The 24,407-nt window shown below is 49.3% G+C and overlaps 1 protein-coding gene across 1 annotated transcript in view; it reads left to right on the forward strand.

The window, feature by feature from the left end:
• The first annotated feature begins 1,900 nt into the window (after positions 1-1,900).
• LOC143955666 (uncharacterized) overlaps positions 1,901-24,407 on the forward strand; it is a 28,447-nt gene continuing 5,940 nt past the window's right edge. The window contains exons 1-5 of the mRNA XM_077465771.1: positions 1,901-2,052; positions 16,315-16,438; positions 16,553-16,650; positions 16,730-16,933; positions 17,051-17,192. Coding sequence (XP_077321897.1) covers positions 1,966-2,052; positions 16,315-16,438; positions 16,553-16,650; positions 16,730-16,933; positions 17,051-17,192 — 655 coding nt within the window. The 5' untranslated portion in view covers positions 1,901-1,965. The remainder of the gene's footprint in view (positions 2,053-16,314; positions 16,439-16,552; positions 16,651-16,729; positions 16,934-17,050; positions 17,193-24,407) is intronic.

Consider the following 24,407-nt stretch of genomic DNA (forward strand, 5'->3'; position numbering starts at 1 on the left):
ACATGTTTGAGTAGTTTTTAATTTTACTTTTTTAATAAAATACATTACCACTTGCTTACTGGGCACTTAAACCCCCCTCCTGCCCAGACCAATTTTCAGCTTTCAGCGCTGATGCACTTTGAATGACAATTACGCGGTCATACAACACTGTACCCAAATGACATTTTTATCATTTTTTCCCCACAAATAGAGCTTTCTTTTGGTGGTATTTAATTACAGCTCGGAGTTTTATTTTTTGCTAAACAAACAAAAAAAGATGCAAAAAAAAATCATGTTTAATAGTTTGTTATAAAATTTTGCAAACAGGTCATTTTTCTCCTTCATTGAAGTGCGCTGATGAGGCGGCACTGATAGGCTGCACTGGTGAGCACTGATGGGCTGCATTGGTGGGCACTGATAGGCTGCATTGGTGGGCACTGATAGGCTGCACTGGTGGGCACTGATAGGCATAGTTAAGGCGGCACTAATAGGCACAGATAAGGCGGCACCGATGGGCACAGATAAGGCGGCACTGATGGGCAAAGATGGGCATGGATGGGTGGCACGGATGGGTGGCACAGATGGGTGGCACGGATGGGCACTGATAGGTACCACTGATAGATGGGACTGATGGGCACTGATAGGTGGCACTGATAGGTGGCACTGCTGGGCACTGATGGGCACTGGTAGATGACACTGATGGGCACGGATATGTGGCACTGGGGTGCAGCACCTTTGTTGAGGCAGATTGTGGGCACTGCTGGGTGGTACTGCTGGGTGGCACTGTGGGCACTGCTGGGTGGCACTGACGGGGGGAACAAATTTTTTATTATGTATAGTTATGAGGGGGCAGGTGGGCACTGGCAGGGGGCAGGTGGGCACTGGCAGGGCTGGCCGTGATCGGGACGGCCGCCGGTGATCGGCTTTTTTTTTTTTCTCCTCGCGCTGTCAGCGCGAGGAGGAATAATAGCCGATTACCGGCTCCGTTATATCACATGATCAGCTGTCATTGGCTGACAGCTGATCACGTGATAAGGGGTCGGGATCGACCCCTTGCACGGATCGGTGATCAGGCGAGTCTCATGGATTCGCCGATCACAGAGCAGGCCGCTCGTGCACGGGACTACGTCAATAGACGTAGTCCCGGAAAAGGAGATCCGCGCTGTAGCCGTCATTAGTGGTTAAAGGATAATTCACGAGGTCGGTGCGCCCTTTTTTTTTCCATTTCTCCTTTGTCCTATCTAAAGTTTTCAAATCGGCCGATTTAAAATGTATTGATTCAAATGTTTCAAATCGAAAAAAAAATCTTTAAAACTAAACAAATATTTTCTTCATGCACATGTCTACTTATATCAGTGGTCAGTGTAGTGGTCCCTTACATTGGTGACCAATGGGAGAAGGACCCCCTTATATCAGTGGTCCCTTACATTGGTGATCAATGGGAGGAGCCCTTTATATTAGAGGTCAGTGTAGTGGTCCCTTACATCGGTGACCAATGGGAGAAGGACCCCCTTATATCAGTGGTCAGAGTAGTGGTCCTTTACATTGGTGACCAATGGGAGAATGACCCCCTTATATCAGAGTGCAGTGTAGTGGTCCCTTAAATTGGTGACCAATGGGAGAAGGAACCCCTTATATTGTCATCAGTGGGAAGACTGCCCCCCCCCCCCCCCCCACTTGCAGATCATGGAAGTCAGTTGTTACTGATAGACAGAAATTGCCCATTACTCAAGGAACCCCTAGAAACCTTTGGTTGAACCCTGGCTGAGAAAGGCTGGACTAGGCAGTAATATATTTCTCTCCCCCTTGGTGGGAGTGGAGATGACCCCATCTATAAGGATATACAGTACATACACACACAGCACAAGGCCGTGTTCACACTATGAGACGTTTCTCGGGGGGCTGTAGTTCCTCTGAGCTCCACAAGGTGGTGAGCTTCTCACTTCTACCATAGAGACAGGAAGTCTCTATGGAAGACAGGAAGTGATGTCAGTTACAGACAGGAAGTTCCGGGTGAGAGGTGAGGCGGGAGGAAGTAGAGAGGAGACATCGCTGGAATCGGCAGTAGAGGAGGTAATAAGATCTTATCTTCTATTTACACCCAGTAACCCCCCCCGTCATGTCCGTCCTCTTCCTCCATAGTCACTGTGACTAGTGATGGACAAACAAACTTCTGATGGGACGTTTTGTGAACGTGGCCAAAAGTTTGCGAATCGCAAAGTTTGTGGTGGACCACATTGACTTCAATGGCAGGCGAACCTTAAAAACCTCCAGGTCATATTTTCAGCCACAAAATACTTACTAGCTGTGCACACATAGTCCCACCACATGGACACTGACATAACACATGTATGAAGTGAATCTGGGATCGACAACGACAAGCATTCTTTTTTTATCTGTGAAATTTTGACAATTCAGGTCTCAGGAGCGTATGAAGGCCATGGAGGAGAGGCAAGGTCAGGGCAGGCTATGAAGGTGGTGCAGGAGATGATCAGTGCCACAGTCAGGGCAGCGCAGTCCTGTGCCAGTGTGCCAACCTGTGCTTGAGCCCCTCCCTCTGCCCGGCCCTTACCCCCACCTATGCAGGGCTCCACTGCGGTCGTCCGGAGGTGCCAGTCCAATGCTGATCCTCAGCCATGGTGCTGGCACTGCCTGCTGATTGGCTTCTCCGCTGCTATCTCCCTCACTGTCTGAAACCAGCACCGCGATAGAGACTGAGCACTGACACCACCACAGAGATAGAGAGCACTGACACCAGCACCGAGATAGAGAGCACTGACACCAGCACCGAGATAGAGAGCACTGGCACCAGCACCGAGATAGAGAGCACTGACACCAGCACCGAGATAGAGAGCACTGACACCAGCACCGAGATAGAGAGCACTGACACCAGCACCGAGATAGAGAGCACTGACACCAGCACCGGGATAGAGAGCACTGACACCAGCACAGAGAGCACTGACACCAGCACCGAGATAGAGAGCATTGACACCACACCAGCACCATGATAGAGAGCACTGACACCACACCAGCACCGAGATAAAGAGAGAGCACTGACACCAGCACAGAGATCGAGAGCACTGACAGCAGCACTGATACCAGCAACTCGCTGCGGGACCCAAAAATATGACACCGCTCAACCTCTTCAAATAGGAGGGGACGGGCATATAGTACGGTGTTCTTTTTTTGTACAAGGAAGTGAGCCAAAGGTAGAAAAAAGGTCCGTGTGCTCGATTAAATAAATCGTTTATAGAGTTATGCATATATATGGTCTACTGGTCACATGTGTTGAATTCCTCCCAGATCCATGTCTCATTCATTTTTAGAAATGTGAGGTAGTTAACACTGTCGTGAGCTAGGCGAGTACGCTTATCGGTCACAATCCCCCCTGCTGCGCTGAATGTCCTTTAGGACAGGACACTGGACGAGGGGCAAGCCAACAGTTCCATTGCAAATTGGGCAAGCTCTGGCCAGAGGTCAAGCCTGCCCACCCAGTAGTCCAGGGGTTCATCACTCCTCAGAGCGTCCACATCAGCCGTTAACCCGATGTAGTCGGACACCTGACGGTCTAGGCGTTCCCTGATGCTGGATCCGGATGACACCTGTCGATGGGTCGGCTGAAAGAATGACCTCATATCCGAAGTCACCAACACATCTTCAAACCGCCCTCTTCTTGCAGGCGCTGTTGGATTGGTACCCCCAACTCCTTCTCTGGGAGTGGGAATTGCTCCTCTGCCAGCGCACGCAAAAGCAGAATGCAGCATTTCTCGAAGCAAGGCCTGGAAGTGCTGCATTCTGACAGCCCTCTGTGACGGCGGTAACATTTCCGCCATTTTGTGTTTGTACCGGGGGTCTAAGTACGTTGCCACCCAGTACTGGTCCTTGACCCTTATGCTTTTTATACGGGGGTCCCTGTTAAAACACTGGAGCATGAAGGCCCCCCATTTGGACTAAACTGGAAGCGGTGTGGTGGCCTGGCTCCTGCTCATCATCCAGGATAATGTCATCGTCCTGGTTCTCCTCTCTCCATCCACGCACAACAACAGGGATCCCAGAAAGGTTTAAAGCATGCTCTTCTTGCTCTTCTTGCTCCTCCTCATCCGCCCCGGCACCATCCTCCTCTGACTCCTCTTCAGACTCCTGTTGTTCACTTGTCTCAGATAGAGTAGCCCCCCCTGGGAATTCATCCAGCATTGCGACTTCCTCATCTTCCCGCTCCTGCTCCTCCACAGCTTGATCAATGACACAACGCAATGCACGCTCCATAAAGAAGGCATAAGGTACCATGTCACTGATGGCGCCATGGCTGCGACTCACCAGTTTGGTGATCTCATCAAATTGCCACAGAAGTCTGCATGCGTCGCGCATGAGCAGCCACTGGTGCGGTGAAAAAAACCCCAGCTCCTCAGAACCTGTTCTGCCGCAGAGTTCGTACAGGTAGTCATTAACTGCACGTTTCTGCTGGAGCAGCCTATCACGCATATAGAAGGTTGAGTTCCATCACGTCCGGCAATCGCAAGTAAGACGTCTGACCGGCAGATTGTGTCGCCGCTGAATGTCAGCAAGGCGAGCCATGGCCGTGTAAGATCTTCTGAAATGGGCCGAGATTTTCCTTTCCTGCCGCAAGATGTCCTGGACCCCAGGGTATTTGACAACGAATTGCTGCACGACCAAGTTTAAGACATGTGCCTTACATGGCACGTGTGTAATTTTGCCCTGTTTCAATGCGCTAAGCAGATTGGCACCATTGTCACACACCACTTTACCAACTGTCAAATTGAGCGGTGTTAGCCACTGATCTGCCTGTGAACGCAAAGCTGAAAGGAGTTCCGGGCCAGTGTGGCTCTTGGCTTCCAGACACAACAGACGCAGCACAGCATGGCAACATCTCACCTGGCATGTCGAATAGGTTCTGGGGAGCTTGGGCAGCTCAGCGGAAGAGACGCTAGCAGCGGAAAAGGAGGAGTCAGCCGAGGAGGAGAGGGAGGAGGATGGAGTTGGAGGAGGAGAAGAAGAGTCAGGCCTGCATGCAATCCATGGCGGTAAAACCAAATCTACACGGGTGCCACGGGTTACATGCTTGACGGCCGTCAGAAGATTCACCCAGTGGGCAGTAAAAGTGATTTACCTTCCCTGCCCGTGTTTGCTAGACCACGTGTCTGTGGTCAGATGTATCTTGGCACCGACACTGTGTGCCAGAGATACATTCACTTGCCGCTGAACATGGCCATATAGCTCTGGGATGCCCTTCTCTGAGAAATACTTCCTTCCTGGGACCTTCCATTGTGGTGTTCCAATGGGCACAAATTTTCGAAAGGCCTTCGAGGCTACCAGTTTATATGGCAGTAGTTGGCGGGCTATGAGTTCTGACAAGCCAGCCGTCAACCGTTGGGCAAGAGGGTTATCCGGCGTCATCATTTTTTTATGCTTGAACATTTGGCCCACAGAAGCCTGCCTTTTTGCAGAAAAACGTGAGCTTGGCGTGATGGAAGGTGGAGTGGAGGACAATTGTGAGGAGAGAGGAGAAGGAGAAGTAGAAGATGAGGCTGGAGGGTGAGAGCCTGGAGTGTGGCTTTGTGTGTTCCGTTGCTCCCACTGGGCCTGGTGATGGCTGCTCATGTGCCTTCTTAAGGCGGTCGTCCCTAGGTGAGTGTTGGGCTTACCGCGACTAATGCGTTGACTGCAAAGATTGCAGATGGCAACGCTATTGTCAGCAGCGGACACGTTAAAAAAAGCCCACACTGCGGAGCCATGTGCCGGTGTCCTGGGAGCGCCAGATGTGACCGTACATGGTCGATGACTCGCTCCTGATACATTTGCGGTCTGCTTTGTCCCTCCTGTGCAATGTAAGTTATTCCGGCTTCTCCTCCCTATCTGCTGGTCCATATCTCCCTCTGAACTCCCCTCCTCTTCCTCTCTTGTGGGCACCCACGTGACATCACTAGACACGTCATCATCAACGTCACCTTCCCCACCGCTATAAGTAGAGATCTCGGAGTAGGCAGCAACACCGGGGACCAACCTCCTCCTTGGGCTGATCTGGGTACTGTCGTCAGACTGCTGAGTGGCGTTTGTTGCTACCTCCTCTTCCTGATCCAATGCCAAGAATGCCTGCGGATCGGAAATGTCTTGTGATGGATCGGAAAATAATTCCTGTGACTCAAGAGGAAGGTATATGATGGTGGTGGTGGTGGTGTTGGTGGTAGTGTCTTTGGGGGTGCACACAACAGAGAGTGAAGAGGGTGCAGATCGAGAGGATGAGGAGGGTGCAGAAGAGTAAGGCTGAGTGAGCCACTCAACCAACGCACCTTCTGCTATTTGCCACTTTGGCTCAAGCCTGTTGCTCCTGCCCTACCCCTACCACCCCTGCGGAAGGGCCTGCCTCTTCCTCTGCCTGTCATTTTTTAAATGACCCTGTGACAAAAGTCTCTAGAGAAGTGCAGTATGTATGTGGAAGAAGGTATATAACACCCCGCTTCAATCTGTTCTTTTGTGGGGCCACTGGTCTATCACACCAGTTATAATACTTTTTTTTTAATTGCGTTTGTCGCTCTTTGTAGTATCGCTGCAGAACCGCTCAGCAGTCACAATGCTGCACAGTGGAAATGCACTATACTATGCTTTCTATATGTGCAAGTATTTTATACGTGTATTACACACCTATATACTGCACACCAAATAGTACACCTATACCAGTCCTTACAAGGACCTTTGTGGACCTAATAGTAGCTAGTGATTTGCAGACTGTCCCTCAGTCCCTACACTGATAAAAGACAGCTGCAGAATCGGTCAGCAGTCAAGTATAATATTCTTTCTATATTTGAAAGAAAGTATATTATACGTGTACAACCCTATATACTGTACACCTATACCAGTCCTTAAAAGAACCTTTGTGGACCTAATAGTAATAGCTAGTGATTAAAGTGACTGTCCCTGCTCCACACAGCGTCTTGTCCCTACACTGACAAAAGACAGCTGCAGAATCAGTCAGCAGTGCACTCAGCAATCAGCAGCACAGCAGCAGTGCACCACAACCCTATATACTGTACACCTATACCAGTCCTTAAAAGGACCTTTGTGGACCTAATAGTAATAGCTAGTGATTAAAGTGACTGTCCCTGCTCCACACAGCGTCCTGTCCCTACACTGACAAAAGACAGCTGCAGAATCAGTCAGCAGTGCACTCAGCAATCACCAGCACAGCAGCAGTGCACCACAACCCTATATACTGTACACCTATACCAGTCCTTAAAAGGACGTTTGTGGACCTAATAGCTAGTGATTTGTGTCACTACAGTCTGTCCCTGCTCCACACAGCATCCTCTCCCTACACTGACAAAAGTCAGAATGTAAAATGGCCGCCATATCAGGTGTATTTATAAGTTAGGGGGAATGTCCAATTGTCCCATGTGCTGAAATGTTTCAATTGGCTGTCCTGTACCCCATGATGGATGTGTCATCATGGGTCAAAGTTCTTTCACAATGTAAACTCATGTCCCCCGGGCAAACAGCGCCAGAAGTCTGCTGGTTTGGCGAATTGCAAACACGCAAAATTTGACGCGAACCGACCGCCGGGCGAACCGCAAGGCCATCTCTAACTGTGACGTCTTTTATCTTCAGCAGATGATACACACATATAGCTCCCAACTGTCCCTGGTTTGGAGGGACTGTCCCTCATTCCCAACAAAGTCCCTCTTTCCTCCTCATGTGTCCCTCATGTTGGTCTGATCTATATACATGTATATAAAATGGTCGGTTTATTGGTCCTTTACATTGGGGGCCAGTGGGAGAAGGACCCCCTTATATCAGTGGTCAGTGTAGTGGTCCTTTATATTGGTGACCAATGAGAGAAGGACCCCCTTATATCAGTGGTCAGTGTAGTGGTCCTTTATATTGGTGACCAATGAAAGAACGACCCCTTATATCAGTGGTCGGTGTAGTGGTCCCTTACATTGGTGACCAATGGGAGAATGACCCCCTTATATCAGTGGTCAGTGATAGAAGGACATTCTTACATCGTCATCAGTAGGAAGATTGCCCTCTTTACAGATCATGATATCAGTTGTTACTGAGAGACAGAAATTGTTCATTGCTCAAGGAACCCCTAAAACCCTTTGGAGGAACCCTGGCTGGGAAAGGCTGGACTAGGCAGTAATATATTTCTCTCCCACTTGGTGGGAGGGGAGATGACCCCATCTATAAGGATTAGGGATGAGCTTCGTGTTCGAGTCGAACATACGTTCGACTCGAACATTGGCTGTTCGTCCGTTCGGCGAAGTCCGAACATTTTGGTCCGTTCGCGCCAAATTCGTGTGGCGCTCACGGCCCACAATGCACTGCGATGGTGCAGTGCATTGCTGGCTCATGATTGGCCAAGCATGCACTGTGACCCCGCATGCTTGGCCAATCGCAGCGCCAGCAGCGAGGAGAGCCATGATTGGCCACAGGCAGGATGCCTGTGGCCAATCATAGCTCAGGCTGTGTAGTGCACGCCCCACACTATATAAGGCCGCCAGTGCGGCGGCCTTGTGTAGTGTGTTGGCGTCTGAAGCAGTGGGTGTTCTGTGTACCTTCAACACAGTACACACCGATCGTTTTCGGCCAATTTTCGATCTTGCTGTTGTGTAGTGGTTGTTGTCTGCGTGCCCTGACCGCAGTATACACCGCTATATTCACCTCACCTATATAGCTAGTGATCTATCTTTAATAATAGAGCTTGCAGTCAGTAGTGTTAGGAGATAGTGCGTGCTGTCTGCGTGCTCTGTACCCAGTACATACCGCTATATCCACCTACATAGCTGTTCTCTATTTGAGCCCACTTGCCATCTGCAGGAGTTATTGGAAGTTGTGTGTGCCTCCAGCACAGCTCAGTATACATCTGTATATACCCCTTTATCTCTGCTGTTCTATAATAAAGGCATCTGCAGGAGTTAGTGGGTGTTGTGTGCCTCCAGCACAATATACACTACCCAACTGCTTTTTTACCCAACTCCCTTCAGGCCATTACCATGTCTGGAAGGCCAGCAAGGAGAGGCAGACAGGCGCGAGCCGATAAAAGAGGGCAAGCAGGCTCTGTGTCTAGAGACAACAGTGCTGGTCGTGGACGCGGTGCATTGTCATCAGCACGTGGCCATGGGACACGCTTGTCCTTCTTTTCTGCAGCTGGACATGTTGAACCGCAACATGCCAACGACTTGGTAGAGTGGATGACCAAGCCCTCTTCATCCTCCTCATCCTCTCTCACCCAGTCTCAGGGTACTAGCAAAGCAGCTGCCAACGCATCGTCTTCCCTCCTCTCAATGTCATCATCAGTGACTCCTTCCCTAGACCCACCACGTCCTCCTGAGGAGTGTCCTGAACTCTTTGAGCACAGTGTTGGGTACATGCTCCAGGAGGATGCCCAGTGTTTTGTAGGCTCTGATGATGACACTCAGCTAGAGGAAGGCAGTAGCGTGAGCGCAGAGAGAGGGGATGCTCAAGAAGGACAGCAATCTGGCAGTCATGTCCCACAAGCTGCAGCATACTGCCAGGTTTGCTACAGCGATGAAGAGGGAGGGGATGATGAGGGCACTGACTCGACGTGGGTGCCTGGAAGGAGGTGGAGGAGGAGGAGGCACATGTCCAACGAGGCAGGATGCCCTCCGGGGGCCAGCTTAGGGGCAGCACACCGACTGAATCACACCGCAGAGCTCCGCCTGTGCAGGGCGCTGCCTCTGTGCATTATTCTAAAAGTTCTTTGGTGTGGGCCTTTTTTGAGACGAGTGCATCAGATCGCACCGCTGCTATTTGCAACATATGTCTCAAGCGTATCTCGTGTGGCCAAAACATCAGCCGCTTGGGCACCACATGCTTGACCAAACATATGTTGACCTGCCATGCAGCTCGTTGGCAAGCGTACCTCAAAGACCCACACCAAAGAACAAAGCGGACCTCTCCTTGCTCCTCATCAGCTGGCATCTCCAACCCCACTAGACCTTCAGTCCTCTCTGAAACCTGCTCTGAGAGGAATGAAGGTGTAGAATTAGGTGTGTCACAGCCAAGTGCTTCTGGGCACTCTCCTAGCAGTACACCCACGTCCGATTATAGCAGACAAATGTCCCTGCCCCAGCTGCTGGACCGGCGGAAGAAGTTCACTCCCAGCCATCCACATGCCCAGCGGTTGAATGCTAGCTTGGCTAAATTGCTAGCACTTCAACTGCTGCCTTTTCAGTTGGTAGACTCGGCCCCCTTCCGTGAGTTTGTACAATGTGCGGTTCCTCAGTGGCAGGTCCCCAAACTGCACTTTTTCTCACGGAAGGCGATTCCGGCTCTCTACCGGCATGTGGAAGGCAATGTCCTTGCCTCGCTGGACAGGGCGGTCAGCGGTAAGGTGCATATTACCGCTGACTCATGGTCCAGCAGGCATGGACAGGGACGTTACCTGTCTTTCACGGCCCATTGGGTCACTCTTCTGGCTGCTGGGAAGGATACAGGACAAGGTGCAGTAGTGTTGGAGGTTGTTCCGCCACCACGCCTCCAAAATGCTACTATTGGTTGTGATACACCTCTCTCCTCCACCCCCTCCTCTTCTTCTTCCTCCATGGCCTCTTCCAGTGCTCTGTCCTCAGAACCAGCGGTGCTCCGTAGGCGTTCCAGGGGCTACGCAAGTACGCAGGCAAAACGATGCCATGCCGTGCTTGCGCTGGTTTGTTTGGGGGACAGGAGCCACACTGGGGCGGATGTTTTGTCAGCTCTGCAGGGGCAGGCCGAGAGGTGGTTGTTTTCCAAAAAGCTTAAAAATAGATTTTTTGACTGGAGCTACACTTTAAAAATGTACCAGTTCAAAATTACAAACAGATTCTACTTAACACAACAAACCTACACAGTCCCTGTCTTGTTTGCACCGCCTGTATACTGCTGTTCTGAGTATATAGGGCCTGGGGGCCACACGTATTTCCTTTTTGTAATATGGGTACAGGGTTCCCCTTAATATACGTACAAGACCCAAAGGGGCTGGTAATGGGCAGGGAGGGCTACCCATGCCATTTTTCTCAATGATTTTCATCCATATTGCAGGAACCAGATATAACATTAAAACCGCAAGCAGTTTTCAATGATGTTATTTTCGTTAAATGTCATTTTGTGCAGGGACTGTTCTAAACACGGGAAACACGTGGCACTTCACAGGCATACTACAGACACCCCCCAGGCACCATATTTAAAGGAAGATTTCACTTTAATCATCATTAAAATCAGTGCTCCCGCCAAAACTGCCATTTTTAAAAACATTTTAGGCATTGACCCATGTCCCCTGGGGCAGGAGCCAGGTCCCCAAACCCTTTTTAGCACAGTATCTTGCATATTAGCCGTTAAAATTAGCACTTTTCATTTCGAACATTCGAGTCCCATAGACTTCAATGGGGTTCTAAAGTTCGTTCGAATTTGGGGTCCGTTCAAAAGTTCTGGTGCGAACCGAACCGGGGGGTGTTCGGCTCATCCCTACCCAGCAGTGATATCTCCTTCAGCCACACCTTCATCCATTAATCGGGTACCCATCGGACAGATGCAAGTAGTATTACATACAGCTGTATGAGAGAGTCACTCTCTCTCTACCAGTACATAGACCGGACATATACAGTCAGAGGGCCAAACACAATTAAACCCAACTGAAAGACCACAAACAATCCAAACCAGTAAAAAGGAGGACACAATTAGTTAGCAAACATGGCAATCTGGGATTTCCATCCCATAGCAACATATTGGACACCGGTTATTGACGGCAAGAGTACAAAGCTCACCCATTTAGACCATCACTTCACATCGCTATGCACCATCATTCAGAGAGATCCGGAGCTTGTCCCCTCGACGCGCTTCTTAACAGCTCGATGTGCCGCCAGTGACTATAATAATAATAGCTGCCACAACAGTGGCATTGATGGCTTCCCCTCACGGCCGGTTCCGTCACCTGGAACGCCCGCCATGTTGTTTGCGTTCCATAGGAACGGAAGTACCGACCAGGTGTCACTTCCCCGTGCGTCCGCCGTCGTGCAGGGATGACGTCAACCATGATAGTCAGCCACCGCCATTTTACCATAGACTGCCTCATAGAGAGCAGACCAGACATTTCTGTGGGCCAATACAAACCCGTTGATGGAAAATAGACGCCTGAAGGAAAACACAGAGCATTCGAAAGATTCCTTGATTTAAAGATCCCCCGGGCCCCTCCAGAAATAGATCGCCCCTGAATCAACCCTCTCCATAAATGCCCCCATCAAAATGCACACTAATGCTGCAAACACACGGTCGGAATATTCCGACAACAAATGTTTCGGAATTTCCAACCGTGTGTAGGCTCCATTTTCCGTTGGAATTTCCGACAAAAAAAATGAGATCTGGATCTCAAATTTTCCGACAACAAAATCCGTTGTCGGAAAATCCGATCGTGTGTACGCAATTCCGACGCACAAAATTCCACGCATGCTCGGAATCAAGCAGAAGAGCCGCACTGGCTATTGAACTTCTCGGCTCGTCGCGCGTGTGTTGTACGTCACCGCGTTCTTGGCGTTCGGAATTTCCGATACCCCTTGTGTGACCGTGTGCATGCAAGACAAGTTTGAGCCAACATCCGTCGGGGAAAGAAAAACATGGATTTTGTTGTCTGAATGTGCGATCGTGTGTACGGGGCACCCCTTACTATATTATGTTAAATTGAATTCAATTCTAAAGGGGGTGGGGGCGGGGCCACGTGTAAACCAATACATATACACATCTGCATGTGCTGAAAGCCCGGGATTTTCCTGCATTGTACTCTTGCTGTCATTACCAGTATCCAATATGTTGCTGTGGGATGGAAATCCCAGATTGCCATGTTTGCTAACTATGTGTGTCCTCCTTTTTACTGGTTGTGATTGTTTGTGGTCTTTCAGTTGGGTTGAATTGTGTTTGGCCCTCTTATTGTACATGTCCGGTCTATGTACTGGCAGAGAGAGATTTTTTTGGTGACTCTCTTTGAATACAGATGTATATAATACTACTTGCATCTATCCGATGGGTACCCGACTAAATGGATGGAGGTGTGGTTGTCCATTCAGTTATTTGGGAGTCACCCTCTTGTTGAGTACCGCCCACAATTTGTGGGTGTGATCCCTGAGCCCCTGTGGGAGGTACCTCATTGGTGCACACTCTCTTGTATGTGTGTAAATATAAGAAACCGAAGGAGATATCACTGCTGCGCTCTGAGAAAGAAGGTATTCCTTCGAAACGCGTCAGTCGGCAGTGGCCATTATAATCTTCTCCGTTACCATCTGGAGTCTGTTGTCGTGAGATCGATGGCCATCATCTGAAGGGTTTTTATACTGCGGTTTTCTTCCACATGTTTGAGTAGTTTTTAATTTTACTTTTTTAATAAAATACATTAAAGGATAATGCACGAGGTCGGTGCGCCCTTTTTTTCCATTTCTCCTTTGTCCTATCTAAAGTTTTCAAATCGGCCGATTCAAAATGTATTGATTCAAATGTTTCAAATCGAAAAAAAAAAATCTTTAAAACTAAACAAATATTTTCTTCATGCACATGTCTACTTATATCAGTGGTCAGTGTAGTGGTCTCTTAAATTGGTGACCAATGGGAGAAGGACCCCCTTATATCAGTGGTCAGTGTAGTGGTCCCTTACATTGGTGACCAATGGGAGAAGGACCCCCTTATATCAGTGGTCGGTGTAGTGGTCCCTTACATTGGTGACCAATGGGAGAATGACCCCCTTATATCAGTGGTCGGTGTAGTGGTCCCTTACATTGGTGACCAATGGGAGAAGGACCCCCTTATATCAGTGGTCAGTGTAGTGGTCCCTTAAATTGGTGACCAATGGGAGAAGGACCCCCTTATATCAGTGGTCAGTGTAGTGGTCCCTTACATTGGTGACCAATGGGAGAAGGACCCCCTTATATCAGTGGTCGGTGTAGTGGTCCCTTACATTGGTGACCAATGGGAGAATGACCCCCTTATAACAGTGGTCGGTGTAGTGGTCCCTTACATTGGTGACCAATGGGAGAATGACCCCCTTATATCAGTGGTCGGTGTAGTGGTCCCTTACATTGGTGACCAATGGGAGAAGGACCCCCTTATATCAGTGGTCGGTGTAGTGGTCCCTTACATTGGTGACCAATGGGAGAATGACCCCCTTATAACAGTGGTCGGTGTAGTGGTCCCTTACATTGGTGACCAATGGGAGAATGACCCCCTTATAACAGTGGTCAGTGTAGTGGTCCCTTACATTGGTGACCAATGGGAGAAGGACCCCCTTATATCAGTGGTCGGTGTAGTGGTCCCTTACATTGGTGACCAATGGGAGAAGGACCCCCTTATATCAGTGGTCCCTTACATTGGTGACCAATGGGAGAAGGACCCCCTTATATCAGTGGTCGGTGTAGTGGTCCCTTACATTGGTGACCAATGGGAGAAGGACCCCCTTATATCAGTGGTCAGTGTAGTGGTCCCTTACATTGGTGACCAATGGGAGAAGGACCCCCTTATAACAGTGGTCAGTGTAGTGGTCCCTTACATTGGTGACCAATGGGAGAAGGACCCCCTTATATCAGTGGTCCCTTACATTGGTGACCAATGGGAGAAGGACCCCCTTATATCAGTGGTCGGTGTAGTGGTCCCTTACGTTGGTGACCAATGCGAGAAGGACACCCTTATATCAGTGGTCAGTGTAGTGGTCCCTTACATTGGTGACCAATGGGAGAATGACCCACTTATAACAGTGGTCAGTGTAGTGGTCCCTTACATTGGTGACCAATGGGAGAAGGACCCCCTTATATCAGTGGTCCCTTACATTGGTGACCAATGGGAGAAGGACCCCCTTATATCAGTGGTCGGTGTAGTGGTCCTTTACATCGGTGACCAATGGGAGAAGGACCCCCTTATATCAGTGGTCGGTGTAGTGGTCCCTTACATTGGTGACCAATGGGAGAAGGACCCCCTTATATCAGTGGTCAGTGTAGTGGTCCCTTACATCGGTGACCAATGGGAGAAGGACCCCCTTATAACAGTGGTCAGCGTAGTGGTCCCTTACATTGGTGACTAATGGGAGAAGGACCCCCTTATATTGTCATCAGTGGGAAGACTGCCCCCCCCCCCACTTGCAGATCATGGAAGTCAGTTGTTACTGAGAGACAGAAATTGTCTATTGCTCAAGGAACCCCTAGAGACCTTTGGAGGAACCCTGGCTGAGAAAGGCTGGACAAGGCAGTAATATATTTCTCTCCCCCTTGGTGGGAGTGGAGATGACCCCATCTATAAGGATATACAGTACATACACACACAGCACAAGGACCTGTTCACACTAAGGCCGCGTACACACGGGCGGATTGTCTGCCCAACTTAGTCCGCTGAACCGTGTTTCAGCGGACAATCCACTCGTGTGTGAGCTTCAGCGGACTTTTTCAGCGGACTGTCTGACGAACAAAGTCTTACGGAATTTCCGTAATTTTGTCCGTCCAAACTTGGTTTTGTCCGTCCAAACTTGGTTTCAGCGGACAGTCCGCTCGTGTGTAGGCAAGTTGGACGGACTAAGTATGGCGCATGCTCAGAAAGGATTTACACGGCCGAAGGTTGCACTGCAGTGTATAGGACGTCGTTTATCTGGTCCCGTCGTACGTGCTGTACACGTCATCGCGCACGCTTTCAGCGGACTGTCTGTTCATCATGTGTGGTCAAGTCCGTTCATTCAAATTTTGGACGGACTGTCTGTCGGATTGTCTGACGAACTTAGTTGGGCAGACAATCCGCCCGTGTGTACGCGGCCTAAGAGACGTTTCTTGGGGGCTGCAGTTCCTCAGAGCTCCACAAGGTGGTGAGCTTCTCACTTCTACCATAGAGACAGGAAGTCTCTATGGAAGACAGGAAGTGATGTCAGTTACAGACAGGAAGTTCCGGGTGAGAGGTAAGGCGGGAGGAAGTAGAGAGTAGACTTCGCTGGAATCGGCAGTAGAGGAGGTAATAAGATCGTATCTTCTATTTATCCAGCAGATGATGATACACACATATCGCTCCCAACTGTCCCTGATTTGGAGGGACTGTCCCTCAGTCACAAAAAAAGCCCCTCTTTCCTCCTCAGGTGTCCCTCATTCTCTTCATCTCGGAAATGTGTTTTTCTTCCATCGATTTCACTTTTTCAGTCTATACTAAGGGATTATACTATAATACGGGTTGGGGGTTTTATCTAGAGGGGCTTATGATACATGTGTTTGATTTTATAATCGTTATGGAGGAGGAAATAATTATTCCCGATGTCTGTGAAGGTCCCACACAAGGGATGTGTCTGGATGGTGACTGTATCATTGTGTGTGTCAGGTTCCTATAAGGTGTCAGGATGTCACTGTCTATTTCTCCATGGAGGAGTGGGAGTATTTAGAAGGACACAAGGATCTCTACAAGGACGTCATGATGGACAATCAGCCGCCCCTCACATCACCGGGTAAGAGGAGACTTTATTGTAAAGGAGAGAGCAGTACGGAGGCTCCACCCATCCCCCATCATCTGATAAACACATAGAAACAATGTATTCAGTCAGTGTGTGTGTTTCCTACAGATGGATCCAGTAATGGGAACCCACCAGAGAGATGTCCCCGTCCTCTGTATTCCCGGGATTCCACACAGGAAGGTCACACCATCCCCCACCATCATCAGGTAGGTGAGGAACAATTATTGGTAGTTCTGATTTATACACAGCATGTTGTTAAAATAAATATTTTATTATATCTTTCAGAATGAAAACTTCAAGAATCATATTGTTGTAAAAGAAGAGTATAAAGAGGAGGATGAGGAGTATGGAGTGATGGAGGAGTTTTCAGAAGGACACAAGGACATGATGGAGCCACCAAATACCAGGAACCCACCAGAGAGATGTCCCCGTCCTCTGTATTCCTGGGATTCCACACAGGAAGGTCACACCATCCCTCAATATTGCAAGGTTGGTGGGACGGAGATTATAAAACACAGACTTATGGGACGATGTGTGGCTTTACTATGTGATGTCACCATAATAAAGCTTATATCTGATATTTTCTCTCTCATTTTCTTGGTTTAGAGTGGAGATCCAATGGATATAGAATTTGAGGTGAAATCAGAAGAAGAAGAGAGGTATGTGAGGGATGATCAGCAGTCTATGGAGGAGGATGGAATAACGGGGACATTTATAGAGGAGGACACTCCTACAGAGATCAGCACAGGTGGGTCATTAACACTAAATACATTCCTCCACCCATACTGCTCACTGATTGGTCCAGAGTAGGGCGGGGGCTGGGTGATATCAGCCTGTAATCCCCTGGTCACTTTCCTGAGCTGTGTTCCCCGTCCTGTATTCCTGGATTTCTCTCCGATAATCTTCCTTCTCTGTGCTGCCGACACAATTTATGTATCTAGACTGGATTTATGGAGATTCTGGGGATCAGCTGGCAGCAAAAGGTTGATTTTCCCCATAGATGTTACTAGATCTAGGCACCTGGGGTATGTACCTTGGGTCTTCTGCCCCATGCCCAGGTCTAGCAAGATCTCTGACAGAAGAATTTTCCCCCCGGGGTTACTTGCTCTGTTATTTGCTGGCTGTGCGGGGTGGAGGGATATGTCTGTATAGTCTCAGACTCAAGTCACTGAGTGCAGTCTCAGGAGATGGGAGGAGCGGTGTGGGACCTCTTCAATTTGTCTCTGATGAACATATAACCCGCCACTGATTACTAATCACCAATATTATGAGTCCTGACTAGTGATGGACGAACTTCCGACGGGACGTTTCGTGAACGCGGCCGATAGTTCGCGAAAACGGAACGTTCGCGGCGGGCCCCATTGACTTCAATGGGAGGCGAACTTTGCAAACCTACATGTCAAATTTGCAGCCACAAAATAATTACTAGCTGTGCACACATAGTCCCACCACCTGGCCAATGACATAACACATGTATGAGGTGAATTTGGGATCGACAACTACAAGCATTCTTTTTTTATATGGGAAATTGTTCTGACAATTCAGGACTGTGGAGCGCATGAAGGCAATGGAGGAGAGGGAAGGTCAGGGACCAGGGTAGGCAAAGAAGAGGGTGCAGGAGATGATCACCAGCAGCGTGACATACAGCAATGACACCTGCACCGTGATAGAGTCATCTGACAGCAGCAGAGGGATGGTGTGAGCCCCTCATAATAAGCAGCCCCAGGAGTAAGTCAGCACAGCACAGGGATGGTGTGATCCCCTCATAATATGCAGCCCCAGGAGGATGTCAGCATAGCACAGGGATGGTGTGAGCCCCTCATAATAAGCAGCCCAAGGAGTAAGTCAGCACAGCACAGGGATGGTGTGAGCCCCTCATAATAAGCAGCCCCAGGAGTAAGTCAGCACAGCACAGGGATGGTGTGATCCCCTCATAATAAGCAGCCCCAGGAGTAAGTCAGCACAGCACAGGGATGGTGTGATCCCCTCATAATATGCAGCCCCAGGAGGATGTCAGCATAGCACAGGGATGGTGTGAGCCCCTCATAATGAGCATAGAACAGGGATGGTGTGAGCCCCTCATAATAAGCAGCCCCAGGAGTAAGTCAGCACAGCACAGGGATGGTGTGAGCCCCTCATAATGAGCATAGAACAGGGATGGTGTGAGCCCCTCATAATGAGCATAGAACAGGGATGGTGTGAGCCCCTCATAATGAGCATAGCACAGGGATGGTGTGAGCCCCTCATAATAAGCAGGCCCAGGAGGAAGTCAGCACAGCACAGGGATCCTTTAAAGTAATTAAACGCACCTTCTGCAACTTCCCACTTTGGCTCAAGCCTGTTGCTCCTGCCCTACCCCTACCACCCCTGCGGAAGGGCCTGCCTCTTCCTCTGCCTGTCATTTTTTAAATGACCCTGTGACAAAACTCTCAGTCCCTATACCGATGAAGGACTGCTGCAGTATAGGGCAGCGGTCAGCAGTAGTGCACCTCAACCCTATGTATTGTGGACCGATACCAGTCCTTACAGAATAGCAGACTGTACCTCACTCAACCCTATGTACTGTAGCACCCTACACCAAGTTACCAGTCCTGATAAGGACCTTTGTGGACCAAGTAGGTTGTGTGTGACTGATTAGCAGACTGTACGTCAGTCCCTATACTGCTGAAGGACTGCTGCAGTATAGGGCAGCGGTCAGCAGTGGTGCACCTCAACCCTATGTATTGTGGACCGATACCAGTCCTTATAGAGCAGCAGACTGTACCTCACTCAACCCTATGTACTGTAGCACCCTACACCAAGTTACCAGTCCTGATAAGGACCTTTGTGGACCAAGTAGGTTGTGTGTGACTGATTAGCAGACTGTACGTCAGTCCCTATACTGCTGAAGGACTGCTGCAGTATAGGGCAGCGGTCAGCAGTAGTGCACCTCAACTATATGTATTGTGGACCGATACCAGTCCTTATAGAACAGCAGACTGTACCTCACTCAACCCTATGTACTGTAGCACCCTACACCAAGTTACCAGTCCTGATAAGGACCTTTGTGGACCAAGTAGGTTGTGTGTGACTGATTAGCAGACTGTACGTCAATCCCTATACTGATGAAGGACTGCTGCAGTATAGGGCAGCGGTCAGCAGTAGTGCACCTCAACTATATGTATTGTGGACCGATACCAGTCCTTATAGAACAGCAGACTGTACCTCACTCAACCCTATGTACTGTAGCACCCTACACCAAGTTACCAGTCCTGATAAGGACCTTTGTGGACCAAGTAGGTTGTGTGTGACTGATTAGCAGACTGTACGTCAGTCCCTATACTGCTGAAGGACTGCTGCAGTATAGGGCAGCGGTCAGCAGTAGTGCACCTCAACTATATGTATTGTGGACCGATACCAGTCCTTATAGAACAGCAGACTGTACCTCACTCAACCCTATGTACTGTAGCACCCTAGGCAGACCAAGTTACCAGTCCTGATAAAGAGCTTTGTGGAACAAGTGAGTTGTGAATGATTAGCAGACTGCAGCAGATGGGCAGCAGTCAAGTATAATATTCTTTCTATATTTGGAAGAAAGAATATTATACGTGTACAAGCCTATTACCGTACCACTGATACCAGTCCTGAAAAATAACCTTTGTGGAACTAATAGTAATAGCTACTGATTAAACTGACCCTCACTGCCTGACACACTGCTTCCTTCCTGTCCCTATATAAACTGACAAAACAGAGGCTGCTGGAACAATAACTGGTTACTGGAATAGCACTTTTGTGGACCTGATAGTAACAGCTAATGATGATGATGATGATGATGATGACTAATCTGGCTGTCCCTACAATAGCAGCAGACACACCGTCCTTTCCCTTTCTCTAAACTGACAAAAGACACTCAGGCTGCTGCAACAATCAGTAGCACAGCAAACCTATATACACCTAACACCTATACCAGTCCTGAAAAGAACTTTTGTGTACCAAATAGCTAGCGATTTATCTCTCCCTACTCCACACAGCAACCTTTCCCTATAGTGACAGAAGAAAGAATGTAAAATGGCCGCCGGATCGGGTGTATTTATAAGTTAGGGGGAATGTCCAAGTGTCCATATGCTGTCATGTCTCAATTGGCTGTCCTGTACCCCATGATGGATGTGTCATCAGGTCAAAGTTCCTTTACACAGTAAAAACACGGAAGTCCGCCGGGCGACCGGCGCCAATAGTCCGCCGAACTGGCGGACCGCGAACAGCCGAAATTCGCCGTGAAACGACCGCCGGGCGAACTGTTCGGCCATCACTAGTCCTGACGCTAATTATAAGCTATATTGTACATTACATACTCCTGACCATTGCACTATATACTCTAATGATGACCTCCAGAGTTAGAGACAGCTGACGTCCTTCTTTGTAGAGTGGGTTACGAGGCATGGTGGGTGTAATGCAAGGTGGAATGATGGGCGCCAGTCACTTTTTGAATGCAAACAAGATATTTATTATCTCTGAACAAGAACTGTGGGAGAGCCGGTTTAGGGCCAGGGACACATTTGAGTAGATGCAATGACAATTGGCAGACTCCGAGACTTGTATAGGTAGACAGCTATACAGTGTAAGGCCTCCAGCCAGACACAACTTCTGTATCGGGAGGACCGCCGTCTCCTGTGGTAACAAATCTTGTTACTGTCACTGACGGTAGTTGTACATAACTCTTGGTAACACAGAATAGTTCTCTTCTTCTCACAAAGTCTCTCACTGTAGATCTTCACTCACTGAGCTCCCGGTTTCTCACTAGACTTCCAGATTCAGTGGCCACTGAATCTCCTGAGTAGAGATGGCCTTGTGGTTCGCCCGGCGGTCGGTTCGCGGCAAATTTTGCGCGTTCACGATTCGCCAAACTGGCAGACTTTAAGGACTGGTATAAGTGTACAGTATATAGGGTTGTACACGTCTAATATACTTTCTTCCAAATATAGAAAGATTATTATACTTGACTGCTGGCCGATTCTGCAGCTGTCTTTTATCAGTGTAGGGACTGAGGGACAGTCTGCAAATCACTAGCTACTAGGTCCACAAAGGTCCTTGTAAGGACTGGTATAGGTGTACTATTTGGTGTGCAGTATATAGGTGTGTAATACACGTATAAAATACTTGCACATATAGAAAGCATAGTATAGTGCATTTCCACTGTGCAGCATTGTGACTGCTGAGCGGTTCTGCAGCGATACTACAAAGAGCGACAAACACAAAAAAAAAAAAAGTATTATAACTGGTGTGATAGACCAGTGACCCCCAAAAATGACAGATTGAAGCGGGGTGTTATATACCTTCTTCCACATACATACTGCACTTCTCTAGAGACTTTTGTCACAGGGTCATTTAAAAAAAACTACAGGCAGAGGAAGAGGCAGGCCCTTCCGCAGGGGTTGTAGGGGTAGGGCAGGAGCAACAGACTTGAGCCAAAGTGGGAAATTGCAGAAGGTGCGTGCGATTACGTCAAAGGACGCACCAGATTTGGTTGAGTGGCTCACTCAGCCTTACTCTTCTACACCCTCCTCATCCTCTCGATCTGCACCCTCTTCTTCACTCTCTGCTATGTGCACCCCCAAAGACACTACCACCAACTCCACCAACACCACCACCACCACATACCTTCCGCTTGAGTCACAGGAATTATTTTCCGATCCATATCAAGAGGACATTTCTGATGCGCAGCCACTCTTGGCATTGGATCAGGAAGAGGAGGTAGCAACGACCGCCACTCAGCAGTCTGACGACAGTACCCAGATCAGCCCAAGGAGGAGGTTGGTCCCCGGTGTTGCTGCCTACTCCGAGATCTCTACTTATAGCGGTGGGGAAGGTGACGTCGATGATGACGTGTCTAGTGATGTCACGTGGGTGCCCACAAGAGAGGAAGAGGAGGGGAGTTCAGAGGGAGATATGGACCAGCAGATAGGGAGGAGAAGCAGGAATAACTTACATTGCACAGGAGGGACAAAGCAGACTGCAAATGTATCAGGAGCGAGTCATCGACCATGTACGGTCACATCTGGCGCTCCCAGGACACCGGCACATGGCTCCGCAGTGTGGGCTTTTTTTAACGTGTGCGCTGCTGACAATAGCGTTGCCATCTGCAATCTTTGCAGTCAATGCATTAGTCGCGGTAAGCCCAACACTCACCTAGGGACGACCGCCTTAAGAAGGCACATGGGCAGCCATCACCGAGCCCAGTGGGAGCAACGGAACACACAAAGCCACACTGCAGGCTCTCACCGTCCAGCCTCGTCTTCTACTTCTCCTTCTCCTCTCTCCTCACAATTGTCCTCCACTCCACCTTCCATCACGCCAAGCTCACGTTTTTCTGCAAAAAGGCAGGCTTCCGTGGGCCTAATGTTCGAGCGTAAAAAAATGATGACGCCGGATAACCCTCTTGCCCAACGGTTGACGGCTGGCTTGTCAGAACTGATAGCCCGCCAACTACTGCCATATAAACTGGTGGACTCGGAGACCTTTTGAAAATTTGTGGCCATTGGAACACCACAATGGAAGGTCCCAGGAAGGAAGTATTTCTCACAGAAGGGCATCCCAGAGCTATATGGCCATGTTCAGCGGTAAGCGAATGTATGTCTGGCACACAGTGTCGGTGCCAAGATACATCTGACCACAGACACGTGGTCTAGCAAACACGGGCAGGGAAGGTATATAACTTTTACTGCCCACTGGGTGAACTGTCTGACTGCCGTCAAGCATGTAACCCGTGGCACCCGTGTAGATTTGGTTTTACCGCCACGGATTGCATGTAGGCCTGCCTCCTCCTGGAACTCCATCCTCCTCCCTCTTCTCCTCGGCTGACTCCTCCTTTTCCACTGCTAGCATCTCTTCCGCTGCGCCACCCAAGCTCCCCAGAACCTTTTCGACATGCCAGGTGAGACGTTGCCATGCCGTGCCGCGTCTGTTGTGCCTGGAAGCCAAGAGCCACACTGACCCGGCACTCCTTTCAGCTTTGCGTTCACAGGCAGATCAGTGGCTAACACCGCTCAAATTGACAGTTGGTAAAGTGGTGTGTGACAACGGTGCCAATCTGCTTAGCGCATTGAAACAGGGCAAAATGACACGCGTGCCATGTAAGGCACACGTCTTAAACTTGGTCGTGCAGCAATTCGTTGTCAAATACCCTGGGGTCCAGGACATCTTGCGGCAGGCAAGGAAAATCTCGGCCCATTTCAGAAGATCTTACACGGCCATGGCTCGCCTTGCTGACATTCAGCGGTGACACAATCTGCCGGTCAGACGTCTTATTTGCGATTGCCCGACGTGATGGAACTCAACCTTCTATATGCTTGATAGGCTGCTCCAGCAGAAACGTGCAGTTAACATCTACCTGTATGAACTCTGCGGCAGAACCGGTTCTGGGGAGCTGGGTTTTTTTTCACCGCGCCAGTGGCTGCTCATGCGCGACTTCTGCGCCCATTTGAGGAGATCACCAAACTGGTCAGTCTCAGCCATGGCGCCATCAGTGACATGGTACCTTATGCCTTCTTTATGGAGCGTGCATTGCGTTGTGTCATTGATCAAGCTGTGGAGGAGCAGGAGCGGGAAGATGAGGAAGTCGCAATGCTGGATGAATTCCCAGGGGTGGCTACTCTATCTGAGACAAGTGAACAACAGGAGTCTGAAGAGGAGTCAGAGGAGGATGGTGCCGGGGGCGGATGAGGAGGAGCAAGAAGAGCATGCTTTAAACCTTTCTGGGATCCCTGTTGTTGTGCGTGGATGGGGAGAGGAGAATGAAGAGGACGACATTATCCTGGATGATGAGCAGGAGCCAGGCCACCACACCGCTTCCACTTTAGTGCAAATGGGGGCCTTCATGCTCCAGTGTTTTAATAGGGACCCCCGTATAAAAAGCATAAGGGTCAAGGACCAGTACTGGGTGGCAACGTACTTAGACCCCCGGTACAAACACAAAATGGCGGAAATG

The sequence above is a fragment of the Lithobates pipiens genome, unplaced genomic scaffold (assembly GCF_037356315.1).
Source record: "Lithobates pipiens isolate NorthernLeopardFrog02 unplaced genomic scaffold, aLitPip1_a1.2 Scaffold_35, whole genome shotgun sequence".
Taxonomy (NCBI): Eukaryota; Metazoa; Chordata; class Amphibia; order Anura; family Ranidae; genus Lithobates; species Lithobates pipiens.